Here is a 21657-nt window from a genome sequence, read left to right on the forward strand (position 1 = left end):
AATGTCAACCAATCTCTTGTACTGGCTGGTGATGACAGGAAACTAAAGCCTTGTTTAAACCGTGTAATGTATTTCATTTTAGGTCGCAACGATGCAATTTTGGAACAGTAAACACTAGCTTGACTTACGGAGTGGGTCAGCACATGAAATAATAATAATATATATTAGAGATACACAACATTTTTTATTCAAACAGATACTGATAACTTCACCCTATCGTCATCGTGAGCCGTATGTGGCGTTTCTAAGCGGACAGAAGGGGGGTCTATTAAAGTGGAGGCTCCTATTTGAGGAAATACGGTAGTATGCTATTCAAAAGCATTGCAGCACGGTCGTGAAACTGTGAATTCTTTTGTTTTTCATCCTCCAGGGGGCGCTCACAAGCGTGGCACCACAAAGTGAGCGGACATCGTCTGGCTGCGGGTCTGTTGGCGATCCAAGACTCCTTCAGAGCTGAGCTCAAAGAGACCAGCGCCTGATTGGAGGGTTTTTTGGGCGCATCAAAAAGGTATTACCCTCCACGCTCCCTTGTCTTGTTGAACTGCAGAATTTCACTTTTTTTACCCCCCCAAAGTGGAACTCCCCAACACACAGCTGGGATCTTTCCCCACATTACTTGCCTCTTTGGCTACCGTTTGAGATTGTTCCCGTCGGCGGCCTTGAAAGACGGTGAGCGTCTCCCCAATGAGACGTGCTCAATTCCATGAAAAAAAACCCATAAAAAACCCCACAGTAAAGGATGAAAGAAACCAAAAGCAGCAGCAAGCAGCAAGCAGACGGCCCACGGACGCACACAAATACAGGAACTAAGGACAAGGATAAGGAAGTCTGGATTTGTATTTATTTTTTGGTTAAATCTGAGAAAACCGGAGGCGGAGGGAGACACCGTAGCCATATCTACCTCTCCACAGGGTGGCGCCAAAGTGTCTTTGAAATGATTGACAGAAAACTTGGCGCGCTTTCGAGGGCCAATCCTTTTGGACGCTGATTGAGACACGACGAATACTCCCTGAATGATTCAACATGAGCGTGCTTTTGGACGCTTGTACAATCTCCTCGGCGGATACAAAAGGTGCATCGGAAAATTGACCATTTTTCCACTCTATTTAATTCAACTGCAAATATCAGATATTTAAGTCAAGGCTTTCAACAAAGTGTACTTGATTAAAGAGTTTTTCTCTGATAATCTGCGTCCTGTTTTCTTTGACGGGGTGAAGACGAGCCGCTACAGATTGATGAACCAAGTCACCTTTTTTCACTCGGGTCTACTTTGCATACATTTCCATATCTTCCCCATTGATCTGAGATTGGACGATTTAATCTCAGATAAAAACTTGACAACGCGGGGAGTAAAAACCCGTTCGGTGTGGTGAGGACGGCGCAGCCCCGTCTAAGCGGGATTTGGAGGAAGAGTAATTAATAGACGAGGCCTACAGGCACCTGCTGATAAATCTTGCTACGTGTTCATTGTTTCAGTTTGGAGCTAAAACAACTTGAAGTGACATTTTGGACCGCTCCCTTGGGCTTGGCCAAAAATATGTCGTAACCCACTTCTCCAAAGGCCGAATGCATTAATCATGACAAAACTAGTGCGTGCATTTTTAGCTTTTTAGTTATGTTTGACGGGCTTCTACGTCACATTCCTGCCACTGTGCCAACTACCGCTAATTACCTGCACAATCCCGACATACGTGCTGCTACGTGCAAAAATGGGGAAAACCGCAGGAGACACGCACGCGGCCCGCACGGATTTTCAAACCCACAGACAGCACGCAAGGAAACCTTGCACGCAGCCAGGTGGCAAGGGCAAGTCAGAGGAGGAGTGCGGCCACGGCAGCACACCTAGCATGCACGAGTCACACGCCACACTCACCATCTAAAAGCCACGGCAAACAAATTTCCCCAAAATTGCAGAGCCCGTGTCTGTTGGGATGTAAGGCCCACTTTATGCTGACAAAGTAAGATCTTATTTATGTTTGCTTGTTTGTTCTTGGTGTTCTTATTGTCCATTAATGCATTTATATAAATGTTTTTATTCCAGCTATCTATGCTAACATTAACGTGCGTGTTAATATTTCAAGGGAAACGTGACGATACTTCAATTAACACCAACACCGTCCCAGCGATTCATGCTAATATTTGCATGCTGTCATGCAAGTGTCACTTGTTGATATTTCCGTGAAGAACTTTAAGATATCTAGTGTAGCTGTTATGCTTGTACTGACTCGTACTGACTCTCAAAGTTATACAAGTTTTATATTGACGTGCGCAAAGCCACCTGCTGGGTAAAGACGGACTTGACATTGGTTTGGTACTAGTGGAGCACCATGTGAGGGCAAGTTGTGACGTGTTTGGAACCTGATGCTAACTGATAAAGCTAAACAGCTAACTAGGCAAGTAAAAAAAAAAAAAAAGTCTTCAAAAGGAGGCGGGGCGGGCTTGTTTCATTAGAGCTTTTTAATTAAATGTCCAAAATAGGATGTGTAGCGGGGCTTGCCGTGAACTCACATCCTCTGGACGGGGGTGATGCCCAAGATGTCAAAACCTTTGGCCATGATGGCTGCCGTTGCATCGCAGAGCAGCATCCTCCACATGTTGACCTTCACCACCTCACCTGAGAACAAACTTTCATGTAAGTATGAATATAATCCAATTGTACTTCAATTGCGATATCTATCATTTGGAAAAGGAGGAAAACACACCAGAGCAGATAAAACTCACCCCCTGGAGTTGCTAGTACATTAGCTTGCAGTGCTAATAGAGAATTAGCATAATTAAACAGCTCTAAGCCTGAAGTGCTAACACTCCAGTGCGTGGCAGGGATGAATTGCTAATAGGAGCTAGAGTTTTGTGCCAAGGCTGCTGTGTTTTCCACAACAATTTCTCTGAGTTTCTAGCTCTGATCCTTGTACCCGTCTGCCGGTCCTTCTCCACGCAGTAGCAGCTGTCGTAGAACTCGGTGAAGGTGGTGGCCAGCTCATAGAGGTAGTCGCAGAGCGTGTGCAGCAGCAGGTCGTCCAGGATCTTCTGCAGGATCTCCGGAAAGCGAAGGATGCACTTGCCCAGCTTCCACTCCTTCTCGTGGTCCAGGAGGACCTCGGTGGTCTGGGCCGCTTTCCTCAGCGTGGCCTCGTCGATGTTGGCTAAGCGGGCGATGGACCTGCAAAATAATGCAAATCGTACAGATGTCACATCCCGCTGCGAGGGGCCTATGACCAAAAAAAAAAAAAAAAAGGGTCAGGGCTAACCTGATGCGAGTGAAGGCGTAGAGGAGGTATGCCGCCGTGTTGCCGCGGTCATCCAGCATCTTGTCAAAGGAGAAGATGTAGTCGTTGATGCGGTTGTGAGAGAGGTCGGCGTACTTGATGCATCCGAACGCAACCGACCTCTGAGCTCTCGTCAGCTCCTCTGGCGTCAGAACCTGCGAAGAATCAATAAGGCTCGACTCACGCTCCACAAAAGTGAGGGAGAAAAAAAACAGTACAAACACCAACAAAAGTCTGGCAAGTTCACAGAGGCCGAGGCTGGTTTTAATGAGGCGGTGGGGTGGCGGGTAAGCAGATGGTAGGAGCGGGCACCGACCCAGACGGGCCACGCTGTTGGCACCGCTTTTACCCAGCACAACTTTTCTCAGCTTGTTAACAGTTCAACTGGAAGTCACAGTGCGTTCCAGACACGCTCTCCACCGGTCGACTTCCCTTTGTTTTGTCGGCTAAACAACAGCTGGAGTGCACAGACAGAACAAGCAGCGCCTCGGGGACCACAGAGGAGGTCAGAGCACGAACCCGACTGATGTGCAATATCTGACTGAATGAACAAGAACGAACTCGACAATTCCACTGCCTCGTTTAAACGATGGTCATTTCCGGTGTATAAGCCGCTACTTTTGTCTTCAACTTTGACATCTCCTTTACTTCAGAACTACTACTAATTGTTTCAATGCTGTGTCGCTCGCGAGTCAGTGAGGAAACGGTAGAGCTTTCTTTGGCAGGAGCCAATCACGAGCTATCAGTGCACCCACAACGAGTTGGTCAACCCACTGGAAATATAACAGTTTGACTCACAGTGTCATCTTACAAAGAACACTAAACTCAACTTAACACTCCTGAGAAATATACAAACATGTACCAATATGAGGTTAAAATGGAAAAAAAACAACTATTATTAAGTTGCATTGCATTGCGTCTGAGCAACGCATTCATTGGTGCCTGGCGGGGCGCTGCAATGACATCAGCCTCCGTCTGGGCTCCTCTGGCTCCCTCCGGTGGACAGAGGCAACATTGCAGCACCATCCATTCATTTTCTATGCCGCTTGTCCTCCAGTGAAATTCTTTTCTCAGACGAAATGCATTGTGTGAAAACTTTGAAAAAGAGTTGTTTTTTTAAATTGTAAACTCGTATTGGTACATGTTTGCATATTTATTAGGTATACCTTTTGAGTGTTAAGTTGCTGTATGATGAGTTCAGTGTCCTTTGCGAGATGACACCGTGAGGTCAGACTGTTATATTGAGTAACGACCGCCTGCGATTTCCAACGGGTTGACAAGCTCTTCTTGAGTTTTTCACAGCTCATGATTGGCTCCTATCAAATAAAGAGCTGCCTGGTCCTCACGGACTGGTGCGCACCACGATATGCCATTTTATGACGTGGACATGTGTGGCTTATACATCGAAATTTACGGTAAAAGAAGAGCAGAATGCTACGGTAGCTGAGGTTCCGAGCAAATCCTCTCCACAAAACCTTGAAGACACCACAGCTGTGAAGATTTCTTGACTAACGTCACCAGCCTCAGAGAACCTCACCTCACTCCATCCACTTTCCAGCAATGAACTGCTCTCTGCTCACGAGCAGGGAACTCCAGTCTGCCTCCATTTTTTGGATTTTCCCCACGCTGAAAGCCGTTTTGAAAAAATACCGTTTCAGGACATCCACAATGCCGTTTCCGTGTGGCAGATTTGACCTGAAAACGTTTCCACATGGATAACCCCTGAGGTCAAAGCTGTTTTTATTCAAACCAACCGCAGTTCAAATAAGTGCAGCCTCTCAAGTCTCTGAAGATACCAAAGTAGTGAGGCTGGCGAGCCATCTTCACCAGCACGGCTAACCTCACTAGTCATGTTCCATCCATCTTGTCATCAGTGCAAGGCTTCAGAAATACGCTCTTTCCCTGCTTACTTCCGGTTTTCATCTTTACAGTCCCTTTTAGGCACCAAACGGAGACTTTCTTACCTTGTCTCGCTCCTTCTCCTTAAGTTTGTCCATGGATCTCTTCAGTCCCTCCTCCAGCAGGTCCATTAGCCTCACCGTGTCCCCGGAACGAGTCTTAAACTTCTTCCTGAGCGAGTGAAACAGAGTGTTGAAGAAGGCAAGACAAGTGCTAACAGGTTGTCCCAAAAGAGACATCACTTCCAATAACCTTCAAGACGACAAACGACTCAATTAAGATGTCAGGCAAACAAAATCACGCAATCAATAATCTCCCATCCTTTCAGTTGCAGGGTTATTATTATTAATAAAGTATCTTATCTTATCGTATGGACATTATGAAAACACTGTGATGAATTTCTAATAAAGAGTTTGGAGCGGAGCAGACCTCGCTGGGCCAATTTACGCCCCCCCCCCGGGTTACCATGGAGCCGTTTAGCAGCACTTTAGTTATGGCCTCTGTAAGGCGTAGCATCAAAACAACACGACCCACCCACCCGAGCCTGACCCAGCCTCGTCCTCTCTGGATGCTTGATGGAGAAATAACTGCAGCGGGACAGTCCAAAATGATAGCGCATGCAGTCAGCTGCATAGTAATGAGTGCTCGCAGTGAGAGGACTTTAATAACACATGGACAAAGCACTGATATCAGGCTGGACGTGATCACAGTCCCTCTCTTGTCATTAGCCTGTTGGCATCGAGCAGCTTCATGCAAAAAACAGACGCTGACTCGTGGTGGACTTTAATTAGCTGTGCTATGTCCAAAAACTGTTTAAATGTTTAAGTTAGCGTTATAGCATTTTTGCCCCTACACGGTGTGGTCAGACATTTCTCCAAAAGACAACCCCTTCGGTATCGGCCATTTTAGACGATTTTGACTGATCTTTCAAGGCACAGAGAATATTGCGTTCTATGGCGATATCAACATGGAACCTACCAAAAGACAGATTAGACTGCCGCCTTTCATCAGAAAAAAAGTCAGTTTCTACCTTTTTCTGTTCTTTAGTAATCAACAGTAGAACAGAGGTAAAGTATCAGTTCCCGGCAAGAAAGGGGAGAAAAACAGCTTTTTGTGAAAAGATATTCACTTTGGCACATTTTTTTGCTTGTGTGACAGCTCAAATATCTCAACAACCATACCACAACATAACACAAAAAAGGGTTGTGTGCACTCGCTAAAATTTCCCTACAACCTTCTGCACGCTGCACTCCGCCACGCTCTTCCACTTCCTCCTTGCTGTCGAGTGTGTTTTTGTATGCAAAAGACGCATACCGAGCTTTTATCAAATGCACTTCTGCCACCTTGTGGCCGGTGTTGTGGCTTAAAACCGCTTTAAAAGTGACATCTTTTGCTGTGCAGTCATCACCTCTTTATGCCTCTCGCGCAAAAAAATGTATAAGATGTATAAATACGTCTTTGGGATCGAGTGTTCGGGTTTATACAAACGGATAAATATGTCTTTGGTATTGAATGAGTTAATATTATGATTTTATTCTACTAAAATTACTGTGGCTTTTTTCCCTTTTTTGCAGGGTTTTTTTGTTTTTAGGATGTGCTAGGGGCCAGGGGCCAATAAAAAAAAAAAAAAACTGCTGCGGGACACAAATGGCCCCTGGTTTAATGAGTTGAACTGTTGCTGTAGCATATTAGCATTTAGGCCCCTAAACTCTGACTGTTAGCATGTAGGAACCAAAGTCTGGTGTACAGTCTTACTTGTCTTCTCCCAGCACCACTCCAAAGCCTGCATGCTCCACCCGGGTCACCTGGGGGTCATACCAGCCGATCATCCTGGCGGCAGCAAACACCACCTGGAAGTGTGTGGCCTGTAGAAAAAAAACAAAAACAATCACACAGCATACGCAAAATGTCACCAATCATTCCCCCGTCCTATGTAACCTCCTTCGTCCACCCACCTGCCCGCTGTCCGTCACATAGATGATGATGTCGGCCTTCTCGTCGAAGATGCGCTGGCGTATGGCGGCGAGGTCCGACGTGTCGTAGGTGTAGCCGCCGTCCGACTTGACAACAGTGAGTGGGATAGACTGACCTGGGGCAAAAACAATCTTGCGACCCTCGTCCATCTGGGTCAGGCCTGTTGGGAGGACGACAGGAAGGTCACATTAAGACAGAAAAAGCGTGATGAAGTGGATTAATGAGTGAGGAACACCAGCAGGAGATACAAAGATGAACAGAAAAAGAGGGTTAGAAATGAATGATGCAACATTGCCCCCTAGTGGCCTTATCATGACAATGCACATTTACTGAAGGAGCAATTAGATGCACTCACCTTTCTCCTCAAACTCCTTCACCACCGCCGTCATCAAGTCCTGGTAGTAAGACTCCCCTCTCTCTGTGATGTGTACATCCAGGCAGTCGTAAACCTTCTGGAACTCTAAAACACACACACACACACACACACACACACACACACACACACACACACACACGCCACATTACAAACAGCCAGAGTCAAAATGAAAGGCGAAAAAACCCCAACTTGATCAGGTCAATAGCTCTCCGTTGACTGTAGCAAACATGTAAAATAATCTACAATAACAACCGACAATAACGGCAGTAAAGGTAGAGTAACGGCCATATTGTGCCACCATTACAATTAACATCACAATCAAAGTGAAAAAGTAAATAATGAATAATGCTGCACTGCTGCAATAGACAGCAATATTATTAATATATATATATATATATATATATATACACACTGCTCAAAAAAATTAAAGGAACACTTGGAAAACACATCAGATCTAAACTGGGGGAAAAATGATCTTTCCTGATAATAAGTGGGTGATGTATTAGTAACAAAATGATGCCACATAATTTGATAGAAATGAAAATGATCACCCTATAGAGGGGGGAAATCAAAGACACCCCAAAAATGGAAGTGAAAAAATGATGCAGCAGACTGGTCCATTTTGCCAAAATGTCATTGTAGCAACTCAAAATGATTCTCAGTAGTTTGTGTGGCCCCCACGTGCTTGTACGCATGCCTGACAACGTCGGGGCATGCTCCTAATGATACTACGGATGGTGTCCTGGGGGATGGCAGCAGTAATCCTTCTGCTGCAGTCCTCCTCCTTTGAACTGAAGATTAATTTACAAGATAGCAAGCGAGCTAGCAGGGCGGCACGAAGGAGACTGATTGACAATGGTCTACAGCCAATCAGGACGGAGAAAACAATCGGCGGTGCAGATGGACAAGAGAGGGAAGAGAGACACTCAACTTCCCACAATGCAATTCTTCTTAAAAGGGCCTGTAATAGTTCATACTCTGTAAAAAAGAAAAAAAAAAAAAAAAAAAAAAAAAAAAGCGCTAAGAAAAATTCAGCGAAACAGCGAATCCATGAAAGGTGAGCAAGGAAACACTGCATTTATTCCACTTAATTACATGATTTGTTTTGCAGAAAAAACAAGGCATCTGTCATAATTCCTCATAAATGTGGCAACTACAAGTTTTACTATTTACGAATTCCCTGTTTTGTCAATGTTTCAACTGGACAATCCGTAGTGTTACAGCTCAAAAAATAAAAATAAAACTCTAAAACTACAATTTAAAAAGAGTGGAACGATGGCACTGTTTGTCATTTTTGTACATTTTTTTTAATGTTCTCAATGACTGTTTGTGGGCCAATGCTGTATGGATCAGGATAGTGGTGCCTGGAGGAGGACACCTGTGGTGACAGTTGAGACTGAACAGCGCCTCTGCTGGTTGTAGCCAAGCATTGCATTCTATTTTGCCTCAATACTTTCAATCATGGGAAATGCTAACACTAAAAGTGATTGTTATTTCTAGTTAAAACATAATCAGCACTGCATTCTGGTCTATGGTGTCCTCACACAAAAAGCCAACATTACCTTTCCTGGAGACGTCACAGATGAGGTTCCAGGCTTTGATGAAGTCTGCTTCTTTGCTCTGCAGCCTGACCACACACTGATATGCTCGCTTCTTGAAGTCCTCCTCCTCATCAAAACGCTTCTTTGACTCCTAAAGAAAGAGAAAGCTATGTTGTTGACCACGGTGACAACTTTGTTGTTGTTTTTTTAATATAATCAAAAAAAGCAAGGACTCACTTTGTAGAAGGCCTGCAGGTCCCCGATGGGCGGCGACACCGTCAGGTAGTTTGGGAATTTATCCTGGAGATGTGCAATGAGCATGCCAAACTGGGTTCCCCAATCTCCTACGTGGTTCAACCTGAGAAGACGACACCACGTAAGGTCTTTCTAACAGGGCTGTAACTGGGGCTTGTGTCCACAGTTTTGACGGGACGCCCACCTGACCACGTCGTAGCCCAGAAACTCAAACAGTCGACACATGCTCTCCCCGATGATGGTGGAGCGCAGGTGACCTACGTGCATCTCTTTGGCGATGTTAGGAGACGAAAAATCCACCACCACCTGAACACACACACACACACGGGTTGATGTGGGTCGACAGGTTAGGATGGAGGCTAAGGGAGTGGCCTACCCTCTTCCTGAAGGCCAGTGGGGGCGGCTGCACACCGTTGACCAGCAGGTTGCTTAACAGTTTGGACACAAAAGCTTTCTTCAGGTGGATGTTGATGAAGCCTGGAGAAGCACAGAGAGACAGGGCACACACTTTGATGTGAGGTTTGGCGACACCAGTGGCCAAAGTACCGAACTGCAGGTAGTGTGGACCCTCAAACAACGCTTAGAAATCAAGGGCGTCCAAACTTTTTCCTCTGAGGGTCGCATGCTGAATACCATTACATCATGTATTCGCCTGCGTTTATCTGTTTGTTTGTCTGTGTTCAAATTAAATTTTCAGGAATTGTGGGAAATTGGATTTGGAAGATTTTGGGGGCGATCCGGATCACCGTCTGGATCCAGGAATTTTTTAAAAAGATTCTTTAACATTGTAACATAGGACCATTTTCGGCATTTGTACATATAAATCCACCAAAAAAATGGTCAGAGCACTTGTTCGGAACATTTAAGCATCCCGGTACACTGTGCTATCATGCTAGGTGTTAGCATGCTAATGTTAACATACTAGCATTTTTTGCTATTTTCATGGGTATACACATATATAAACACTTTCCACTATCATGCTAGGTGTTAGCATGATAACATTATCATGTTAGCATTGCTAGCATGCTAATATTAACGTAGTATCATTTTTAGCCATTTTCATGGGTAGACACTTCTATGAACACTTAGCACTATCATGCTAGTTGTTAGCATGCTAACATTAGCATACTACCATTTTTTGCGCTTTCATGAATATGAACTTTAACAGACACATAGAGCTATCAATTTAAAAAATGGCTGTGTTTCACAAATGGGCCCGGGCTGCACTTTGGACACCCCTGGCTTCAATAATGATGTGTTCTAAGGGTAGAGAAGTCATAAAAGTAGCAGGTGTTAATCGTTAAACAATAAATCATGTCATCATGTCACATGACCTTTAGCAAAAAACCCAAAGCGAAAGGAACATCACATCAAAGTGTGGCCTGTTCCAGATCTTCTGTACCTGGTCCTGCGATTTCGGTTTTCTGGATAAGTTCGTTGTCCGGAAGGTTCTGAACAATCTTCTCAGCGATCTCCCTCGGGCTGACCTTCATGCCTTTAGCTTTCAGCATCTGAAGCAGTCAGGTACAGCTGTTACATACTGCATCTTTAATCTTAGGAAGAGGCTAATAAGTCCAGACAGAAGTCCTCAAATCCTCAACCTGGGCCATGGCCATTGCGCTGTTGCACTGGTAGTCCCCAAACTTGGCCTGCTGATTGGGTGTGACGGCCAGTGGTGGGCTGTCCAGTTCCGGGCACGAAGCTCGAATGGCGGCGCCGAAAATCTCCTGGAGCTGCTGGTTGATGTTTATCATGGAGGTCCCGTCGTAAGGGGTCTCCTCCTGAAGACTCTGAGGATACAAAAAGTCATGCAATTACACTCAATACTAAATTTGACACTTTGGTGTCCCTTCGTCATATTTTTTTTGCCATTTAAATGTAATACGTATTTCTTATTCAATATAACGTTTATATTTATGTACATCTGTAATATCTATAGCTTTAAATTTCATTTAAAAGTTTAATTTAAAGTTGAAATCATGTATTTTTTCATTTACTGAAAGTATTCCAATAACAATAATAAAACAAAATGATTACTGTCCGTTTTTTTATGATTTGACACCTTGCTGGACACACTCACCCTCTTGAGGATGTTGAGACGATACCTGAGCCTGGCGTTCTCCTCTCGCAGGTCATCCAGACGTGAAGATGGATTCAACTTCTGGGGGTTCTTTAGACACTCGATCTCTGCGGAGAGACTCTGGATCTCTCGCTCCTGGAAAACAACACAAAATATATACTTTACAAGGGAAGGAGGGGGAAAAAGGCGCATGTTGATGAGTAGAAATACATTGACTGGGAATTAAACTGCAAATGACTGCTTATTCATCCAAAAATGTCTGAGAAGGAGCTATCATAAATGTATATTGCAGTGTGTTTGCTGCAGCAGGAAGCAATCTGATCATAAATCACATTCTCAATAGTTTTATTGACCGTGAGTACACCACAATGAAACTAAAAGCCTAATTTAACCATGTAATAATGTCATTAAAACCACTAAGTTCACCCGAATTACCTAAAACTTTTAATAATTAAATATTTCACCGAGTATCTCCACATACTGTACAGGCCACAACAGTTTCTAGTTTGCAGAATTATCTCCTTGACCGCTAGAAGTCACCAAACTCCAACAGTCAACACGAACATATTTTAACATTTTTAAGCAGACTTAAATGTACGCTGTCTAATTAACATTTAATATTAAATTACGCCATCATGTTCATGTATGAGATAATTACTCACAATGATGCACATTTGTCCGTAAACGGCGATCTTATTACAAAACTCCTTTTAAATAATCAGCCATTTCAAAAAGTGGCGCTACTTTAAATAAATTCACGCTATTTTGCGCAGCGTCAGTGAAAACCCATTCAAAGAAAATGTATAAGAGGAAATTCGGCGTAGGAATTAGATGCAAAAAACTAAGTAATAGTTTACAAACCGTATGACAAGTCGCGAATGTGCAGTCTGAAAAGGGCTCACTGTCACTGTGTGGCTTGAGCCAGTGGCATATCAAACCACAGTGCATTTTCGTACCATACGAGTACTTTTTTTTAATAATGCCGAATTTGAGAGTGATAAAAACTAGTTCGAGTTGTATAAAGGAGAGTACAAAAATCAACATTAAAATATTTCACAAAGAAGTATTCTTGTTTCAGTCGAATCTGTTCGGAGCTACTCAGTTGTCATTTGTCAACACGTTAGACACTCCAGTTCAGTTTGAAATGTGGCTACTTCCGTCTGCTAGCGGTTCCTCACCTGCTCCTGCAGCCGCACTGAGTACTCTGTCACACAGTCTCCCATCATTTCAAAGCACCGTGGGACAGAAACTCCAGTGAGTGAATTGCGCTGTTCAATGAACGTGGCTGATGAAACAAAACTAAGAGCAGGAAGCAGTTAGCAACTTTTTTATGATCACTTCCGGTAAGGCGAAGCAAATTCTCTTACTCGCTGCTGGCTGGCGCCTGCCAAGTGGACCTGGAATGCACTTGTCTCCACCTAAGGGACAGTAGTGGTATTGCAGGCTGCTGATGAGCGTTAAAAAATAGTTGTCAAACAGCTATTGTGTAATTAAATATTTACATAAAACACATTATATGTAGAAATAAAAATATATAATACAATAAACATTTTTCTCTAAGTATATAATTATAAATTACATTTTAGACAGTACAGAAAAAAGTAATGGAAATAAATGACGACGAAACAACACCATAAAAGGTAACCTTTTTTTATTTGTTGTGAAACTACAAAACATATTGTGTGTTTTTTTTCTCGTCGTGTGCTGGTGAAATATTTACAACTCTGGTCGACAGTACAGTGTCTGAGAATAAAATTCACAGCTTTTTCGGGACTCTTTGACGATAAAAAGAAAAGAAATGAGGAGGGGGAGAAATAAACAGGAAAAGCACACCCAAATCACAAAGTGCAATAAATACATGCTGGTTTTTTCCTCATCCACACACGCACACACACACATCCATAATCATCACAGCCTTAATACAAACAAATTCATTGGGACAAAACTTCCAAAGGGGGAAAAAAAGAGGTACTAAAAAAAAAAAACCAACAAAAAAAGTATAACTAAATGACAAAATTTGTAACATATCAGCATGCTTTTCATTGTTTTCTCCAACATTCAGTGTAGTTAAAAACTTACATGCCTTCATCCGGATGTTGTCACAGTTGATTTTCTTTTTTTAATGTGTCAATAATGACAAAATATTTCCACACACTACTTGCGCTATACACGCACACACACACACACACACACCCACACACACAAAACAGATTCTTAAAGTGTTCACATTGAGTAAAAATAATGCAAACATTTCCAGCTTTGATGGGAGAAGAGAACAATTCCAGCTTTTTGATTAACAAACAAACTAAAATACGAGAAGACGCTCTTCAGCCACAGAAAATAAAATAACATGGAAACTTGTGGAATGGCGTGAATGGAATGGATGACGTCCGTGTTTTCAAATCACATAAAGCACCAGCAGAACCTTGTTAAAACGGTGAAGAAATAACTTCATTCTATCTATTGTCCACCATCAGGAGACAGTTTAGAAAGAGTTCAGCAAAAAGACACTTGTGGACAGATGATTTCCTCCTTTTCATGATATGTACATTGCAACCAATTGATTATTATTGGCCCTGCTGGGGAACTAACTTCAGGATCCAGTTAAAAGAGGGACGCTTCATGCAGCCGATGAGAATGAAAAGCGAGATGCTGCTGGTTTTAAAAGTTAGGATACAATCAAGACGTTCACAGTGACATAAAAATACGATTTTTGTGGTTGTCTTTGCTTTGAAAATGAATCATTCCCGCGTGACGTCATACAGCTTCTGGATTAATTTTTTCTATTAAAGTGCAGACTAATGAACTAATTTCCTACCTGAGAGTGGGCGAGCGTAAAGAAAAGGGGTAAAAAAAACATAACTGCGTCCAGCTAATCGTGATTACGACCATCTGTGCTGTTGATAGAATACAATCAACCTGATATGTTTGTTTGTTTTTTAACATTAAAACTAGGGATGTCCAATATTGGCTTTTTTGCCGATATTATCAAACCCTCAAATTTCTGATATCACCCAATACTGATACAGTAAGTGTACCATCCTATACATCCTGTGGAAGGCCTGGACTTATTACCTAATTATGTATTATTGTTATGATTTATAATGTATTATTGCACTACAAATTTGACGAGATCTGTTCCATATTTTATTTATTTATTCTTATTCTATTTTCTTATTTTTCTTATCTCTCATGTCTTGTTTTGGTTGTTTTATTTTGTGATTAAGTTCATTATCTACTTCTTCTCCCCACCCCCGATATTGTGCAACTCAATTAGCAATATGTGTACCATCACATACCTCCTGTTGTGGAATTCAAGCAGCTCTCTTTGTTCATTCAAGCACATTTTAACGCGCCACGAGAGCGAAGTCCCGCATCGGTGTGATTCCCCGTCTACACATTGATATTGAGTCGGCAGAGCCGAGGATAAGATGAAAGTCAAGCGGCTAGCGAGGAAGTGGAGATTCAAGCTTTCGGTACTTTCTATTACCACGGGAGACGTGAATTCAGTACAGAGCGAGATGGACGAGCTGGCAAGAAAGTCAAGACTGTGGTATCATCCTGGCCATGTGAACGATAAAATGTCCATCCATGCAGTATAAAAAAAAAAAAAAAAGGGTTTTCATTATTGGGAAAAACCCAGATAACGATATAATATTTTTATGCCAATATCGGGCCGATATTATCGGACATCCCTAATTAAAACCAATTTTCTGATACTTGTGATGAACATGTGACTGAATATTACGCAGCTGTGACTCTAGTGCCATCTGTGGTCACTCGTGGTAACAGCAGGTGTACTGGAGTCAATAATAACAACGCAATGCATCGCAGTGAATAAGGGTGTCCCATTCAGATATTGACATCAGATATCGGTCTGATATCCGCCAAAAAAGCAGCATCAGCTTGTTTCGGCCCGCAACTAAAATCTCCGTTACTGGCACTCCAGTACAAGCAGTCCATTCCAGCACTTCTATCCAGCAGCAGCCCTTACATTCTGCATGCAGAACCCACGTGATCACAACAACAGCGTGTGCTAGCGTGTTTAGCAAGGAGTCGGACTTGTCATGCACCAATTTCCCGTGGAGGCACAGAACTAGGGAAGTTTAATACAACCAACTTCATCGTGCATTTGAAAGCCACGGCTTCCTGAAACATCCACCGCTGTTTGACACATTTGCAAAGTGTGAGAAACTCCGACAAGACAGCAAAAAGTCACTGGCTGCATTAGAAAAAAGGCAGCCCTTAACGGTGGTGAGTAATGTCCGGTTAAAAGCTTCATTGAGCATGTCGAGCCTCACGACAAGTAAGTAAATGGGTCACTTTCTTCTCATTCCTACTGCTGACTATCATTCTCTGAGTAATATCACTTGATCAAGCCTTTTTTAACATTCCACGCTACTAAACAAGTAAAGTATGTATGATCGATGCTGATATCTGATCGATATCAGCCGGCAATCAAGGCTGCAATATCGGAATGGGATGGGAAGTGAAGGTCTTATCGGGACACCCCTAGTAGTGAACATTAAGAGTAGATTTAAAAGGTTTTAAACGAGATTCCCCAACATGTGGAGTGCTTTGCTTGCAGCATACTTTTCAATTTTGAAGAAAGAAAAAAACAAAACAGGAAAATAAAAGCATTTTTTAGATGTATTCTACTGATGAACAGCATAAGCAGCTTTTGTTGCTTCAGTACCGTTGTTTGTGCTACCATTACTTCCAATCTTTGTGCTGGAATGATTTTAAATGTCTGTTAGTACAATAAAAGAAAAATGGAGCAGTGCCGTCACTAATATTACAAAAAAAAAGCTATCCACAAATGCTGAGTGGTCACTTTTTTTTTTTTTTTCCATCTAAGGTATATTTTTAAAAAACATTCTTCATATTACCGCTAAAAGCTTGACTTCATTAGTGAGGAGGCGGCGCATTTTAAGACTCTCTTTCATTTGAAATGTTGACTGTCTAGACGTCGTCAGCCGGCAGGTTGGGGATGGTGGTCTTTGCTCGCGTGAAGAAGGCCATCTTCTCCCTGAAAGTGGGGAAAAAAAAGAAAAAAGAGAGATTGTACTTCACCCAAAATGTATGAAAATGTGAGGAAAAGTGGTGAAATGATGGAAGGATAGGTCACATGACATGCTGGATGTGTGTATAGTCTACGTGCTTCGATGCTCTCATCAATCGTTATTCATTTTTCTTTCCTCCATCATGTCTCCTTTGAATTCATTCACTCAAATCAAATTGAAGCCTCCTCCCACCTGAAGGTCTGGACCTCAGGCACTTCCTTGCGGCTCTGGCCTCTTATCTTGTGGACGTCCTTTGCAGCCGCCCTCATCATCTTTTCCACCCTCTTCTCCTGCAGCTGCTCCTCGTGAGTCTGCACAACACAGCAGCACAGCCCAGTTACTGTGTGAGTCCACAGTGCGGCGCCCTCTGGTGGCTGACAGCAGAAAGACGCCCACCTGTTTCTCCGCGTGTTTTAGGAGGAGGCGGAAGCGCTCATCCTCTCGGACCCAGGCAGGCAGCTCACGTTGGCCCTGCTGCCTCGCCGTCTCCAGCTGCGTTTTTAGCTCTCTCAGAACCTGCAGCTCCTGAGCGAGCCGGGCCTGTCGGGTCCGGGACACCTGTAAGTCTAACTCCAGGTCCAGGGAGGTGCGCAGGAGGCCGTCCAGACCTTTGACCTGCACGGGAGGCTGCGGGAGAGACACCATAATTGGATGATTGACTGCATGACTGGATGATTTTCCATCCATCCATCCATCCATCCATTTTCCTCCGCTTATCCGGGTCCGGGCTTCAGGGGCAGCAGTCTCAGGAGGGAAGCCAGACTTCCCGGTCCCCCAGCCACCTCCTCCAGCTCCACCGAGAGGACACCAAGGTGTTCCCAGGCCAGCTGTGAGACATAATCCCTCCAGCGAGTCCTAGGTCTGCCCCGGGGCCTTCTCCCGGCTGGGCATGCCTGGAACACCTCACCAGGGAGGTGTCCGGAAAGCAAAGCGACCACATTACTGCAGACGCTGTGCCGATCCGCCTATCAACATCATGCTCCAACTTTCCCTCAATCTTGAACAAGACCCCGAGATACTTGAACTGCTCCACCTGGGGAAGGACCCCATTGACGAACCGGATGATTTTGAGATATATACTGTATATATATATATATATATATATATATATATATATATATATATATATATATATATGACACACACATCCAAGGATGTTTCCAGGGCCATATATATTTAACGGACGCCAGTAGGACCATGTGATTTGCCCAGCAAATCACAAAAGTAATACAGTAGTTTGTTTTTTGTCTTCACATTTTATATACTGTATAATTACATATTTTTACAAATATAAGATTACATCTTTGAGTGATGGTGGTTGGCTAAAATTTAATTTGTTTTTGTTTTTACAAAAAGGTATTATTTGAATATTCCTTGAAAAAAAATCTTGTAATGTACTATAGTTTTAAAAAAATGTGTCTACCTTCTTCATGCGCATGCTCCGTCGCTCAGAAGCGTTTCGCACAAACGGTGACTTCTTAGACAGCGTGGAGCTGTCGCTGTCGCTGCGATTGATCTGCAAAAAAAAGAGAAGAATGAGCTTGCTATGTACTACTATGTACATGTACTGCTATTTTTTGTTGTTGTTTTTTGTTCTTGTTTTTAAAGAGGTGCTTGACATTAATTACCCTGCAGATGTACTGGCTCTGAGGTCCTGGGGAGAAGGTCTTGGAGCGGATGATGGTGTTGCCCCTTATGAAGGGGTGCTGCTGGGAGAGGTCCGTGCGCCGCTCCTTGGGCCGAACCACTGAGTGGTGGTTGGACAACGACAAGATGCGGCCCATACTCGTCTCTTTGTTTACCTTTTCTTTAATAGCGGCTGGAGGAGCCATTTTGGTCTCCCTACCCAAATCCTCCTCCTCCTCCACCATCTCCTCGGCCTCCCATTGGCTGCCATCAGCATAGAACAACTCTCCTTCTTCCAGAAGCTTCTCGTCATCTTCTTCATTGTCAAACATGTCTGCTTCCAGGGGGGTGCCGTGCCTAAGAGGCAAGGTAGCAAGCCAAGAGTAAGAACTGATAGACAGTTAGTGTTAGCCTAGTGTTTATTCATTAATTCCACTTTATATAGGAGACAATGTGTCACAAGACAGCTGTTTTGGAAAATCAAGCAGCTTTGTTTAGATTCTGAACCGGTCAGGTTGCATTCTGCTAGTGCGTTCCTGTGTGGTCATGTCACAATCATCCAGCACTGACTGCTCCTGTTCCCTTGCACATTCACTTGTCACATGAAAACACAAAGCACGTACCACACAAACATCTAAAACAATATTTGCAACCTTGAACAAAACCACAGTCGCCACCGTTGTGCACGTGACGGGAAATCGTGAGGTCGACGCAACAAATAAGTGTGGGGGGAGGAAAAATAAGAATCTTACCACTCTTCGTCGTCTGGAACTCTGTCACTGTTGGTAGCTCCAGCCTAAAACATAGAACACGCTCATTAGCATTTACAGTAGATCCCCACCTATTCGCGGATTTTTTTTATCCGCTGTAAATAAGTATTTTTTTTTTTATAATGGCAACTTATAAAAGTGGTTTGATGGCGATATCTGGGGGTTGGAGTACTGCAGCTACTGTACCACAAGTCAATTCACCCCACTGGAAGATGCTTTGACAACACTTGATGTTGTGAAACTGCACCTTTTGTAAATACAATAGTGTACCCGACTGTAATTAATGCTTAATGTGTAAAACTGAATTTAAAATGTGTTTAATAACGGTGAGAGACATATTATAGGGTTTAGAGTATCAAAAGTAGGCATTGTTAGGGCTTTCTAACATCGCATCCATTATTCGTTGTTTTTCACCATGGGAACGTACCTACTGCATGCAGTCCTCCGAGTCGTATTTGCCCCAGTATGGCTACATGCAAACACCAGAGGGCACTGTTTTCCTGCATAACTCCCTACTGCAATTGCAATTTGTTATATAAAATTGTCTTACAATCTGTAGTGCCCATCATAATTTTTTATTTTTGTGCTGCAGAACAGAAGTCTGTTTTTTTTAAACTGAGTCAGGCCCCATTAATTGTACCAACATTTGCTTTTTATCCTTCTTGTTTAATAAATGAAAGTCCATGAAGTTATTGCATTGGCCTCTGGGAGACAAATGATTGAGGTCCATAAAAACTGCCTAGCAACAAGTGTGTCTGTAACATTCTTTTCATTTTATTTAAGTTGTGAAGCTTAGTGATGATTTGCGAGGTACTTGTGTACTTGACTAAAACCCAAATATATTTTAATAGCATATTGTGAGTGCAGTGTCAGCTCTCACTGTGTCCAAACCACCAGCTGCCCCGCTGTCTTTCTCCTTGCTGCTGACCTCTGGCGTGAAAGCACAACTCAGCAGGTTGTACCACTTGGTTCTTCTCTCCTCTGAACAGCTGACGTCGGCCAGGCTGATCTGCGCTCCCGCCTGGAGGAAGGAGGAAAAAGTTTTTGAAAATCAAAATTGAAAACAAATTGAATGAATTAAAAAAAACCTAGTTGTACTCACCAGACAATCTTCGTGGCCTGATTTGCCGGTGTTACATACATCAATCCTCAGGGTCTTCTGCCGCAGTGCACTGTGAGATATCTGCATGCCGAACACCTCGTTGACCTCCACGACATCCTGAGGCATGTAGCCGCGAGTTCTGAACAGGCAGCGGTTTGTCTCCACGCACGGAAGGACAACCATGCGAATGTGCCTGCGGTTATTCATCACATGGTACTGTTAATATACGATAACTACAGTACTTCTTGTTGGCATGTTTTCTCTTGTTTTGTGGAGATCAAATACATTAAAAGTCAAATGATAGTCATACATTTTGTGGTCAGCCGGCAGACAGAGGGCGTTGATGTTGGACAGCGCCATGATGAAGACAGAGAAGCGCTGGTCTCTTGACTCAAAGCGCAATCCAAGCTGAACCTGAGCACAGCCCAGCGCCAGCCTCTCCTCATCGGAGCCCAGCAGGATGTCAGCAGGGAGACCTGGCCTAGAAATAAGTAAAATTAGTCATCTTTTTATATTCCTGATGCATCTTCTGGTGCACTGGGTGGCTTGCATTTGGTACCTGCGCTCAGAGGGTTCATACACACCGCTGTCACCTGCGACAGACTCATCAGAAACAGCTGAGATCACGCCCATCTTCTTCGGACCCACCCCTGTTCCTTGCAACTGTGGAGCTAAAAAGGAAGGAAAAAAGGATGTTGATTACAGAGAGATTGAAATCCTATTGTATACTCACCTTTGACCTCTTCACCCAGGATGCCATTGCGTTTCTGCTTCTCCTCCAGCCCACCTGGGGCTCTGTGCTCCTCCTGCTGTTTCAGCTTCTGGGAGTCCAGACTAAGGTCCAGCTCTGCTAGCCTGCTTTTGAGCTCCACGTCCAAGCTCAACCCATCAGGTCCTGCCTCGCTGGTGAAGGCCTCCCCTGACAGAAACGTAGCGTCCGTAACCAGTGGTGAGCACGGAGGTGATAGCGAGGAAAGTGACGACCGAGGCGACAAGGAGCTCATGGAGTGAGGGGTTTCTGACAGTCTGAGTGCCTGGATTCTGGATGATCCCACCTCTCTTCCCCCTGCACCCTTCTCAGTGTCTACACCCACCCCCAGTGTTTGTCTCTCAGCCCTTTCAGCATCCCTCCCTGTGCCGCTGCCGCCACCTGTCGCCACCTCGTGCTCGTGTATGGTGGTGATGGAGCTTGAGGGGCGGTAGCCTCCCTGGCCGCCCTCCTGCAGGAGGCTGTCCAGCTTGTTTTGGAAGTCCGGGTCGGCCAGCTCCGGCTGATCTAGGTAGATGTCGGTGAAGCTGAGCGAGGAGGAGGAGCCCAGGCTGGAGGTGGTAGCCAGCGAGCCGCGGCTTGACGTCAGGGAACCTCGACTGCTGCCGGACGAGCATGATAAGGTGCTGGCGGACAGGCTGGACAAGAGACATAAAAAGATCTATTTTTACAAAAGTGGTGTTGACTGATGCTTCTTGTTTCTTCTCGTTTGTGTTGCTATCTCACAAGAAGGGCTTGCATTGTTAAAGGACACTTATGATTTTAAAAAGTAACTACATGGAGAGCCAAAGCAACAGGACTGAAAATTTGAAGACTCTAAACCTCAATTTTCTGCAATATTTTCTATTATTTACATACTGTATACAGTTGTCATTGGTTTTAGCACCGTTAATTTGTTCCAGACCAAGTCAATTTTCGCAAATATTAATGAACTAA

At 43.8% G+C, this 21657-nt stretch overlaps 3 protein-coding genes across 6 annotated transcripts in view; 1 reads left to right on the forward strand and 2 right to left on the reverse strand.

The window, feature by feature from the left end:
* Positions 1-8477, forward strand: part of si:dkeyp-23e4.3 (rho GTPase-activating protein 7) — a 53575-nt gene extending 45098 nt beyond the window's left edge. For 2 of the 4 annotated variants that reach the window (XM_054756126.1, XM_054756128.1), the window contains exon 17: positions 371-8475. In XM_054756126.1, coding sequence (XP_054612101.1) covers positions 371-479 — 109 coding nt within the window. In that variant the 3' untranslated portion in view covers positions 480-8475. Of the gene's footprint in view, positions 1-370 lie in introns of all 4 variants that reach the window. The other 2 variants (XM_054756130.1, XM_054756129.1) reach the window with 2 other exon arrangements.
* rars1 (arginyl-tRNA synthetase 1) lies at positions 2439-12723 on the reverse strand. Its single transcript, XM_054756131.1, has 15 exons — positions 12570-12723; positions 11392-11526; positions 10913-11101; positions 10714-10822; positions 9688-9788; positions 9496-9617; positions 9294-9414; positions 9078-9207; positions 7495-7599; positions 7121-7299; positions 6921-7030; positions 5231-5336; positions 3249-3421; positions 2913-3160; positions 2439-2614 (listed from the first exon to the last, which is right to left on the reverse strand). The coding sequence occupies exons 1-15, from the start codon at positions 12615-12617 to the stop codon at positions 2505-2507; spliced, it is 1986 nt and encodes a 661-aa protein (XP_054612106.1). The 5' UTR covers positions 12618-12723; the 3' UTR covers positions 2439-2504.
* A 302-nt stretch (positions 12724-13025) lies between these two features.
* Positions 13026-21657, reverse strand: part of wwc1 (WW and C2 domain containing 1) — a 31651-nt gene continuing 23019 nt past the window's right edge. Inside the window, exons 11-21 of the mRNA XM_054755486.1 lie at positions 20686-21359; positions 20512-20623; positions 20263-20433; positions 19953-20145; positions 19731-19871; positions 18833-18876; positions 18083-18437; positions 17878-17970; positions 16851-17081; positions 16647-16765; positions 13026-16420 (exon numbers count right to left, since the gene is read on the reverse strand). Of these exons, the coding sequence (XP_054611461.1) occupies positions 16354-16420; positions 16647-16765; positions 16851-17081; positions 17878-17970; positions 18083-18437; positions 18833-18876; positions 19731-19871; positions 19953-20145; positions 20263-20433; positions 20512-20623; positions 20686-21359 (2200 nt within the window). The 3' untranslated portion in view covers positions 13026-16353. The remainder of the gene's footprint in view (positions 16421-16646; positions 16766-16850; positions 17082-17877; positions 17971-18082; positions 18438-18832; positions 18877-19730; positions 19872-19952; positions 20146-20262; positions 20434-20511; positions 20624-20685; positions 21360-21657) is intronic.

Source organism: Dunckerocampus dactyliophorus, chromosome 16 (assembly GCF_027744805.1).
Source record: "Dunckerocampus dactyliophorus isolate RoL2022-P2 chromosome 16, RoL_Ddac_1.1, whole genome shotgun sequence".
Classification (NCBI taxonomy): Eukaryota; Metazoa; Chordata; class Actinopteri; order Syngnathiformes; family Syngnathidae; genus Dunckerocampus; species Dunckerocampus dactyliophorus.